The sequence below is a fragment of the Adiantum capillus-veneris genome, chromosome 9 (assembly GCF_014529385.1).
Source record: "Adiantum capillus-veneris isolate H3 chromosome 9, ASM1452938v2, whole genome shotgun sequence".
Classification (NCBI taxonomy): domain Eukaryota; kingdom Viridiplantae; phylum Streptophyta; class Polypodiopsida; order Polypodiales; family Pteridaceae; genus Adiantum; species Adiantum capillus-veneris.
The window spans coordinates 801,569-813,693 of NC_140939.1; the positions used below are offsets into that span (position 1 = coordinate 801,569).

A 12,125-nucleotide genomic window follows, 5' to 3' on the forward strand; every position below is an offset into this window, starting at 1 on the left:
TAGCAAGTCTATCGGGGGAGTGGCCCTTTAAATTCAGTCTCTAGGGTGGAGAGATTGACGAAAAGAAAAAGAGTTTTTGTGGTATGAATATCAAATCAGTGAAATGTGATCACCCTTGTTTTAAAATAGTTTAATGATATGCAGGAGACAAGTTCCTTGAAAGTAGAGATGCACCAATCAAATGGTATTAAGAGTAGTATAACAAGCGAAGTTCATGCTTCTACCTCCCCCTTTTGAGCTTGATAAGCACAATCTCCTTTTCACAAGCTTTAGAAAGCATAAATTGGAATCTTGCTTTCTTTTTAGCTTCAGCCGGACTACAAGATATTCAAGATATCACTAATACTTTAAGTGACAAGCGGGACTCGGCTCTTATGTTAAGTGGTCAAAGCTCTTGACAATGCAACTGGTGCGGTGGGGCTTGCATGAGACGTGCTCAGCGCTCTCTCAGGCTCCCCAAAGGCCAGAGCCGCGCTGCCCCCCACAAACTTAATCTGCCAAAGTCAACGTTGGCAATCTCTCTCTCTCTCTCTAGAATTATTTTGCGGACCCCGATTGGGGAGGAGGAGAAGATTTGCTCAGAAATTTTGCTCGTACCTCATGAAAGGCACGACAGACCTTTGACACACACGCGCGCGCGCACAGACCTTCCATACACACAAACACACACATACACAAAAGAGCTGTTCACGCGGATCTGCGAATAGATGGTGGTGTTTCTGCGACCATTTTTTATTAGCCGGGTAATTACATGGAGCGGCGGGCAAACAGAATAGTGAAGGCGGTGGTGTTGCTGGCGGGGATATTGGTGGGTGTGTTCCTGTTACTATGGCTGCTTCTGTGCTTGGCAACCTGCTTCTCCAATTACCTCAGGCGCCTAGTGCTCGCCATGAACGACGAGGCAGCGTCCGCAGATGCTACCGACGATGATGAGCAGCAGCAGCCGACGCCGCACGATGATCAGCTGGACAAGGCTTTCATCGACAAGCTGCCCCTAGTGGAGTACCACGCGGAACAAATAACAGGTAAACACGAAGGCTCAGCTATTGGAATTCGAACTTTAGCCATAGAATGCGGGGTCTGCCTTGCAGAGTTTCAAGAAAGAGAGGCGCTGCGCCTGCTGCCGACGTGCCAGCATTGCTTTCACCCTACTTGTATCGCCACATGGCTCTCCTCCCACAGCACCTGTCCCCTCTGCCGCCGATCTCTAGCAGCCTCTCCTGCTGCTGCTCCTCCTCCTCATATTGCAGCTGGCCCGCGTCTCTTTTCCGTGGTCAACTTAAATGACATTGGGGGCTCACCACTTGCAAGAGCGTAAGGCATTAGTGATCGAAGGCCCTCCCTCAATTAATTGTCACCACTTGATGCGCATGTTTGCACTGCCACTGGCAGGCCAAATTTCCCTGTAAGCGTGTAGCTGATGGCTGTTTAAGTTTGGGCATTAAGAGGACTTTCCTACCTCGACTGATTCCCATGGTGATGGTGATCATGTATTTGGATCATTGGGTACTTCGTCTCCGACCAATTACTGTGGAATACACACCTCAAAAGTTTGAGGATGAAATATTTGTGTGCTCTCAGCTCTGCTAAGCTTCTGATGGGAAAACATGAAAAGTATGTCGATCCCTATTCCATAGCAGTGCTCGAAGTAAACATTTTTGGCCTGCGAAAACCAGGCAATAGAGGAAGCCTTACTTTTACTTGAGTGGTCCCCACGTGGACGGTCAAGGTATTTGTCAAATCTTTGTGCTATGCAAAGCATTTTCAATCACTGAAGGCCACGGCCACTTTAAGCGGCTCCCTTCATCCATTTGAGTCCAACTTTCGAGTGGTAGCTGGAGGTGTGGGGTGGAGGGGACACGTAGATCACGGGCCATTGGAACGTATGGCGCCAACATAATCGTTTAGAGCATGGGTTTCATATGGGAGTGCGGACTGGCCCAAATTTGCGACCCTACAGAACTTATTAAGTTTCCTAAATTTCCAAATGTACAACACGAATCCTCCGAATCGTAGATCCCATTTGAACACGCCCATGTATATAGTGTGGAGGGAGGGTTGAGCCTGCAACTGTGTGTGTGTGTGTGTGTGAGAGAGAGAGAGAGAGAGAGAGAGAGAGAGAGAGGGAGAGTGAGTTGGGCAAGGCTACAATTTGTGTGTATGTGTTGTATGTGTGGGGCGAGGTGTGTAGTACCAAGGCCAGGGTGAGATCCTCACATTTGAAGAACTTTATAGGCTTATCATGAAGACTATGTAGAGTGGTAAAGTGTTTTAAGGCTCTATGGTTGCTATGACGTATGAGTGTCATAGCAACCCACCTTGCAACTAGAAAAGGCCATTTCAAGTTGCTTCTTGCTCAACCAAGATATGCATAAGCTTCCAACCATGAAGGAAAAACCACTAGTGGGCGTTGATGTGTCATAACAACCAATCCACTCCGAGTCGAAAAAAGGACGTAAATTTTTATTTGGAAGCAATGATCCCCCCTTGGGATAAAGCAACCCAAGATGTATAATACCACTCAAGTACCAAGATATCTATTTAACTACCTTCCAGTGTGTAGACCTACCATAGACTTTGCAAAAAAAAAACTCAACTACCAGACTACATATGAACATGTGGCCTCGTAATGCTACAATAGCCTGCTGATCAATCGTACCTAGCTAGGTATGTGGTGCCTCCCGAGCAGAAGCTCATGATGTTATGCATTGTATGAAAAACACTGGAAAAGACTCCATTTTCCTACATGAGAAAATTTCTAAATCTTCTTGTGCACCTTCCATGGTCTCATATTAGACATGGAGTCTTGTTAGATGCTCGCAGTCTTCAAAGTGACACCGAGTACTTTCGAGAAGTTTGCCAACGGAGAGTGACATCAAAGTGGTCTCCCACATAATGAAAACTAAGCTTTCAAACATGTCGCCATAAGAGTGCAATAGGCCTCATGATGCTACAATAGCTTGCCAACGGAGAGTGATATCAAAGTGGTCTCCTACATAATGAAGACTAAGCTTTTAAACACGTCTCCATAGGAGTGCAATAGCCTTGTAGTATTTGCAACAATGGCTCAGCGTGATTTGTTTGAGACCAAGGGGTCCACCTTTCAAAATACTTTAGCACGTGAATTCAAAAGGTTTTTATAAAACACCTCTGCACACTCACTTTTCCACGAATTACAAGATCGCTTTTCTTTAATAAAAATGCACCTTTTGCAAAAACTTTCATTTTTAAACCCCTCTTCTACATGTAGCTCTTTAACTCCTTAAGATATAGAAAACCTCTTTGGGTGAACTCTTGTGCTACAATTACATATTTTGAGGTGGACCTTTGCAATTTGAGACAAAGCACTACCTCCATCAACATGCTTAAATTGTTTTCCCAAATACTGATGCTAAAGCCCCAAATCTGACCTTTCAAAAAATAATTTGAATTGGCCTTAGAATCAACAATATGTTCCTCTTTTAGGAACATGTCAACCACATAGAGCACAATGGTTAGAAACATATCATCCACATGCTTGACATACAAAGTACTCCTAGTTTGAATATGTTGAAAACCATGTGTAACCAAGTAAGCTTTCATAGCAAGTGGACAATGTATTGCCTTCTTAAGCTTGCACACCTTGTTTTCCTACCCTTTTGAGCAAAATACACTTCCTCATGAAAATCACATTAAAAAAGGTAGTCTTTATGCCCACTTGATGTACATTCCAACTAGTATGACTTGCAAATGCACGAATTCTATAAATGGTTGGTCATACGACAAGTGGGACCAAAAGTCTCATTGAAATCAATGCCCTTCGCTTAAGCAGACCCTTTTTGTAAGTGTAGCCTTATAGAAATCAACACTATTTTCAAGATTACACTTTAACGCAAAAACCATGTAATACCAATGACTTTTTTCTAGAAGGCAAGCAACATAAAGACCTTGTGCCATTCTTCACAAATAAAAGTATAATAGTCAGATTTTATTTAGCCAACCAAAATTTTTCTTCATTAAAAAAATACTCTTCCTCATCATGCATACTAGACACAACCAAAACAATACAATCTGATACATGAGAGGCATGTTGAGAGTCTAAACAAGCATGAGGAAACACCCAATTTACTATCATGCAAGGTCTGTGAGAGCCATCTTAGCATAACTTTAGTTCATTCATTTTCAACCCTATCCCCATCAATTACATCTCGTAACGCTGCATCAAGCATAGATAATGTGTAACATCATTTGAAACTTACATAGGTTGCACATGTGCCTCATTAAGACTTACATTCATACTCCCACCATTAACAAAAGCTAAAGCATATCATAAATTTTATTTGAGACTGTTGTGTCCTAAGCAGGTACATAAGCCAAATTGAAGTCTCCTATAGAGAGTCTTTCCATGTAATAATTGTAGTAAATCTCAATGTGCTTTATGTGACTATGGAACACTAGAGTCCTCCCAATTGCCCAAGCACTCTAGCTATTAGTGAAGGTCAAGGTGGTATACAATTTAACTTTGAATTCAACCCAAAGGCATTCGAGGCCAAATGCATGCAGCAATAGTTGTGAAAGCTACCTTGTAGTCAACAACACAACAAGAAGTGTCTAATACTCATATTTCATAGCAGCTACCCTCACAACTAGAAGAGGACATTTTATGTTGCTTGTTGCTCAACCAAGATATGCATAAGCTTCCAAGCATGAAACAAAAACCACTAGTGGAGACTCATGTTTCATAGAAACATCTAGTGGATACTCATATTTCATATCAACTAACCTCACAACTAGAAGATTCTATTTTATGTTTCTTCTTGCTCAACCAAGATATGCATAAGCTTCCAAGCATGAAACAAGAAACACTAGTGGACATTCATTTGTCATAGAAACCAAAATCCAATTAGGGTCTAAAGAAGGATGTAAACCTAGAAGCAATGATTCCCCATTGGGATAAAGCAACCCAAGATGCATATTTCCACTCAAGTAGAAAGAGATCTATTTAATTATGTATACACCATGTGCTTTGCAAAAATTTTCTCACTAGCTAGATTGCAGATGAAATTGTGGCCTCGTAATGCTATTGTAGCCTACTAATAGAGAGTGATTTCAAAGTGGTCTATAGAATCATGAAGAATAAGCTTCATACCTATCTCCATAGGCTTGCAATCTTTGCAAAAATGGCTCAATGTGCTTTGTTTGGGACCAAGGGGTCCACCTTTCAAAATACCACAACATGTGCATTCAAAATGTCTTTATAAAACGCCTCTACTCTCTCTCTCTCTCTCTCTCTCTCTTCATACTTCAAAAGTGAGTCTAAAATTCTATACCCCAATGGGGAGTTTGCACTATATGTGCTTCCATGGCCAACTAGGATTGAGAGTCTAGGAAAAACATATCGATGAGACAAGAATCTAAAAATTCTATCTTGGGCACATTCAAACTCTTAGATCCACACCGTAGGTGAAGTAAAGTGATGGAACCAATAGGAATGGGTGAAAGATGGCTTTATGTTCCTTATTTTCTATCAAGTTCTTATTTAATGGACAACATGCACCAAGCACTATAGGATATATCGAAACCATGAGCAAAAATGTAATACAATAGTCATAACATTTATTCAAAAATTGGTTAAAAAATATAATAATAGAATAGGGTGCTTTTCTAGGAAATATCTATCAAACTTTAACCGTCAAAGTTTGGGTTTTTTTATGGAACAACATTCCTTGTAATTGTATCTACCAAGTGATTGTAGGACCTTGAGAAATGAGCTTTGCATTTATCGATATAATATATCGATATATCTTGTGTAGAAAAATGGAAGTACAATTAAGAAACAACTTTTCTTTTAAAAATCCATTAAAAAATGCTGCATATGGAAAAAGATACCAAAAAATCAAATTAAGCTCAATTGAAGTGCAAGACAACTTTTGCAATATATGAGCTATACTAGAATTACATTCAAGAATCTGTTAGGATCACAATACTATAGTAGTGCATGACACATTACCCCAATAGAGCTTTACACACAAAAAGTACTCCATTTATGTGACCAGTTGACATTGGTAACCCTAATGGTGAGTCTTTTGGAGACATATCTTGTATTCCATTAATAGTTCTTTTAGTTTACTGGCAAGATTTTCTTGCTCTGGTGATAGATGAGATATAAGATAAGACATAGAAAAATGCAACATGGAGGAATTTTCAATCATTATTAGTTTATTACCAACACTTGACAAGAAATGACACATAGAGTAATACAAAAAGAGTTCTTCTATTTCATCTTTGAAAGACAGATTCATAAATTCAATTGTACAAATAATCTATGAGAAAGTCATATGTTTTTCCCTTAATAGTAGTGCATGTGCACCATTGGAGTTCAAAAGTTAAACTATTATGCTCGTAGCTACGCTTTAATGAGGACCCTAACCCATATAACCACTCCTTACTGAGTACCACATCTCATATTCATAACTTGAAAATCCAAGGATATATGATATCCTTAAATCTCTAGAGATACACCATGTACTTATGTATACCAAACTTCACCATCATGGCCATAAAACATGGCTACCTTGTAGCGGTGGAAACTAGGTGTTTGGAGCAAATTGAGCCGCTTCACTAAATTATAATTAAAGCCGCTTCACTAACTTATATTCAGAGAAATTTTGCAAAGCACTATCATCCACCAAGATCCTCATGTTTTGACCGTGGATAAACCCATGTATATGCACCAACTTGTGTTTACCAAAATTTGGTTGCCATAGAGAGTCGTAAGACAACACTCGTGACTCACTTTGGAATGTGTTACTTCCACATTTAGAAAACAAGAAGAGGATTCTAGGGAAATAAATTGCACCAAAAGCACAAATTTCTCCCTACCCTCGGCACTAGATTTCCCCTTGGGACAATCCTTTTTATCGTGTCCACTTCCTAAGCAGTTAAAATATAACCTATCCTTCTCTACTTTTTTCAAACTCCTCAGTAGATAGATGGCCTCTATGCCCCTCGGGATTGATGGACGCATCAAATGTAGCTACCAAAGCCTTCCTCTTATTATGACCATGATATAGACATGCATTTGAATTGTAAGGCATATACAATTATTTTTCATTTGAATACGCATGGATATGAGCCTACAATATAGCTTCCTCAAGATTCATGGGATCCTAGGTTTTAACGTGCTTTTTAAGCTCTGGTGTTAACCCACAAATGGACCCACACACCTGTTGGAAGGCGCCGAGATCCTCAAGATTGAGGATTACATCACAATAGTGTGAGATATACTCAAGAAGTATCTTATGCTGATGCATAGAACACTTACCTCATGAAGTCCACTTTTCATTTGCTTCATTGGTCGGGAAAAAATATTTTCTAAACACATGCTCAAAGGCCACCCATCTATGTGGTATGATGCCCTTCTCCTTGAGCAACATCCACCATTTATAGGATTTACCCTCTAGTGTTAGACTAGTTTGCAGTGCCTTGACTGCATCCAGAGTTTGTCCAAGATCATGAATAATGTTAGGCCTATGGTAGGACCAGGGAGGAAAAGGCCCTGAACTACACATGCTTGAGTAGTTTAGGTCCATTCCCTCCTTGTTCCTACCATATGTATATATTAAAGGAGCACAACAAAGATAAGTTGAATATATTCTTGAGAAAATGGGATGGAATTCATGATCTTATATGAGCTCCATATGCAGTCAAGGAACTGAGAACTAATACTACTAGGTAGATCCTATAAATGCTAGGTGTTACTCAAGGAAGTAACACAAGTTGAAATGGTTCATGAGTGTTGTCTTACAACCTCTATGTGGAAATTAAGTTTTGGTCCACATAAGCTATGCATGGGTTTATCCAAGGTCATAAGATGAGAATCCTAGTAGACAATAGTGACTCACAAAATTTCATTAACTATAAGTTAGTGAAGCAACTCAATTTTTCCTAGACACCTAAATATCCACAGCTACAAGGTAGCCATGATTAATGAACATGATGTTGAAGTGTGGGTTACACAAGTAAATGGTGTACCTCTAGAGATTCAAGGGTATCATAAATCCTTGGATTTTTAAGTTATGAATATGGACCGGGAAAATGTGGTACTCATACGGGAGTGGTTAAACGATAGAAAGTGAAAACACACGACAACCCACACACACCTCTCTATAGCTCAAGTGGAATCAAAACACCCTGGTCCTCTCAAAACATCACATTGAACAACCAAAATTCACTTCAATCACTCATCTACACATATCCAAGCACACAATCACACACAAAAGCACATCTTATTGCATTCCAACAATTGTAATTGCTTCTTGATTCTCAACTACACGTATAACACCTCTCTCTTTTTGCACGCACTAACTGGCTCGAGGGGCTCATACATAGCCTACACACATCAACACACCCTGCCAACGGGTTGCCATGACGGATGTCTATAGCATAACTTTCTAGCACTAGCATAATGTCAATACTCAGGGAAGCGACTCGGATGGGGCACGAAGACTCTTTGAGGGTGTCAACCTCAAGATGTGAATCTACGTAACGACAATATCTCTAGTGCATACTAATCTATCACTCTCGAATCTAGCAACCTACCTATGTTATATGTCACCGTACTCAGTCACAACCTATTGCGGCACTCAAATGATGTCCAAATGCTACAAAACTTTAGAAGGAGGTCTAAGGCACTTAGGGGCACTAACCTATCAAGTTTTGTTGCAATCCAAGGAGGTACCAAAATCACGATCCATCATTACCAAGGTCCTACAAAATGCAACAGAACATACCTAGAGTCTAGGAGCACTCTCCTATGGTTGACATGTCAAAACACAATTATTAACTTATTCAAAATAGCAGATTTATCCTACTAACATGTAGTCACAAATCACCACAAAATTGACAATGAATATACATGAATGAAAGAGCAAAGGACAAGGAGCACAATGCAAGTTTTGAAAGCAAAATGTGATTACCAGAACTCAAGTTATGATGATTACAATTTCAAGAGATTAGCCGCTCTCAATCATACGCTTCAAACCCAAAACTTGATAATGATAATGTGTTCTTTCCCACTTTATATACTTTATACCTAAGGCTCTTTTGGCCATTGGTCGACTTTGCAAGATTCAAACTCCATTACTAGATTTACAACCTATCTTCTCAAAATATTCCCATCTATAATCAAAGACTATCAAATAATTACAAGGCTTTTTGAAAAAAAAAGTGAAGATACATCCAATTTTTGGGCTCATGGGAGAAAGGATCAACTCGAAGGGAGCCCCTCTACCTTGACTTCCAACATTACCCCCTTCCTAGTCTTTGCACGCCCTCATGCAAACTGTCTTGGTTTGCTGCTTAGAGTCTTTGCATTGCTTGGAAAACTGCTAAATGGAGCTAAATGTAGCTTTCTTCAATAGTCCAATGTATGCCTCTTGAGTGTATGAGTTATCCGATTGAATTGTTGTACCTGTGCTTCAATTTCCACTTTTTTGCGAACTCTCTGAAGGGATGGTTACTCAAAATTCTTTGATAGGAAATATGGTGAGCAGGAGATTCTTTGCCATGGGGTTGAAGATAGATTGACCTATTTCAAAGAACCCGATCATGAATGCCTCTTTGAAGGTTTGCGTATAGCCTGAGAGGGCAAGAACATTACACGGGCATACAACCCTAAGATAATTTTTTGGCCCGGAATTTTTGTCTCCAGATTCCAACATATCCCTCTGCTACCTTCTAGGAATACTTGCCATGGATGCTTTGCCGCTTCTATGTCCTCAAATGTTGTGATGCATGCGATGATCATTTTTGCAATTTTCACTAACACTTGGCAAGTCATGTCGTGGACATCCTTCATTTGATTGATAACACCTTGTAGAGTGTTGATCATATTTTTTTGATGGAGGGAAGTTCCCTACTGGATTTGTGAGGATTGGGTAGTTAAGCATCGTCGTTCTTTGATGCTTCCACGTAGAGAAAGTATCCCAGGAGCACCTTCTATTGATAGGACAATATGTTAGATCAATCATGAGATGTTGCAGCGCATTCTAGTAGTAGGTCTCATCTATGGGGCGTTTCTCAAACCACTTCTTCCTCCATAGGGGATAGTTCTCAAGGATGATTTGCACTTGATTAGCCATTACAGGGACATCCATGTAATCCCCCTTATGGCTGGGCCCAAGACTAGGCAGCATGTTCTTTTCCAAAGGAGGGCCTCTTGTCTCATCACTGGCTGAGATATCATGTTATGCCCATGGTTTTTGATGACTTCGTCTTGGGTGATCATAAGAAGTGAGGCCAACTCCAGTATCGTGAGTTCATATTGCATATATTATTTGTGGGACGGGCCGTGCACTTCTTAGGAGGAGGGGTGGTTGGTTGATTAAAGCTGGTGGAATATCAGTATGCATTTCCAATGGCTCCACACCACCCTCCTCTTCAATCCTTTCCTCTTCTTTTTTGTGTTTTTTCTCTTGTCATGACTAGACGTCGTCGATTTTCTACCTTTTTGGCTTTGGTCATCGGTTTTCTACCTTTTCAACTCCTACCATACTCTTTGTTCTGCTTTCTGCTTAAGCTCCTTTTGGATATGAGCTTCACCATATCTTTATAAGTTTCTGATTTGTAGGTTAGAGCTTTACAATAGCCAAGCAATCCATTCTCTCCATTACCTGCAAGGTCAATAAGTTAGTGGGATAAATGCTGGGAAAGCATTTGTCATGGGATTCAATGGATAGAGTGAGCCTTTTGTCCAAATATCTAAGTGTTTTTCTCCCTCTACTCTGAGTCTCTCTGTCATGATCGGTGTCACCTTGATGTTAGTTTTGCCTTGCTTACACAGTGGTGTATATTGGGGATCCAAGTCAATGTGTAGATGATAGAAGGGTCTTTTAAGGAGAACATTTGTGGTGGAAGAAGAAGTCATGTGTGCAACAAGGCAAGAAAGGGAGGATTTCTTTAAGGTCAGCTCACAAACAGTGAGAGAGTAAGGAGAGAGCAAGTTTGGAAGGATAGTCCTATTTCTAGGATGTTCATTAAATGCAACGGAAAATGGTTTATTCTTCAATCATCACGGCCGTTATGACACTATGGCAAGAATCTACTTATAAGTGCACTTTTTGAATGGTTATTCCAAGTTTACAATTGCTTTTACCACACCTATTTTCTAGAGAGAGATTCAAAATTCTATTTTTCTTAGAAGGCCCTCCAAATGACCTCCGAAATTTCCTAATGCATCCCCTACTAAAGGGCTCACCCCCTCCTATCTAGCGATATGTGAAAATTTTTAGGTCTTCACATAAGCATTCAATATTACCTAAAATTTGACCGTTGGATCTAACCTTTGAATTTGAAACCTTAGCATTTTAGAAGTCTTAATGGGCTGAACCTTAGGGTCTTTGAAGCCCATTGTTGCACATTGCTCTTTTGCAAATGGCCCTCCTTGGGATCCCTATTTTCCCTCTTTTGGATCCCTACTGTGGCCGGTCTGCCAGCTTAACCAATATTCTAGATTTTTCTCCCTTGGAACTCCCCCATATTAAATGATCAGTTTAACATTAGAAAATCATTTAGGAGAATTAGATATTAGTTATTATGACATTACATCTCTCTTAAAATCATAGTCGTCCTCGAGTATGGGCTAGAGAAGATAAAGCCTATTCATTAGTCCTATTTCTAGCGGGTAGAGGATCCCTTTCTTACCCTACGACATCGTTCCAAAATGGATGACTAATCCATTTGGCACTTGAGAGCCTAAACTGCCGCAAGCATGTCTGTGCATTAGTCCTATCAATCTTCCATACTAGAGTGACAAGCTCTACTTGGAGACGTCGTCTCCACAAACTTGATCCTAAGCATGCATACTTCTTAGCATCTGTGCACAATAAAGAGAAAGAGAGTCTCATAAGACAAAAACTTTGTTCATTTTAAACATTTGTAAATTTGCTTACTCGAGGGAAGCATTGTAAGCATTGACAAGGTTTAGGTTATCCTTTAATTGTATGCCTTGCACCCATCTAGGATCTTCAAAATGATAGTTCTTAAACTTAATAAGATACCGTCGGATAATCTTACCGCCTCTCAATACCTTGTCTTCATGTCAGAGAATGGACTTGGGCTGCAGCACCTCTTCTTGGTCCTCGATC

General features: G+C 40.1%; 1 protein-coding gene across 1 annotated transcript; it reads left to right on the forward strand.

The window, feature by feature from the left end:
• The first annotated feature begins 519 nt into the window (after window positions 1–519).
• Window positions 520–1,450, forward strand: LOC147450015 (uncharacterized). The gene has a single exon (XM_086520635.1). It carries the CDS (start codon window positions 752–754, stop codon window positions 1,316–1,318), a length of 567 nt encoding a protein of 188 aa, XP_086376761.1. The 5' UTR covers window positions 520–751; the 3' UTR covers window positions 1,319–1,450.
• Window positions 1,451–12,125: the final 10,675 nt, after the last annotated feature.

Excerpts from the sequence above, each read along its gene's own strand:
- LOC147450015 (XM_086520635.1), top strand. The coding sequence starts at position 752 with ATGGAGCGGCGGGCAAACAGAATAGTGAAGGCGGTGGTGTTGCTGGCG.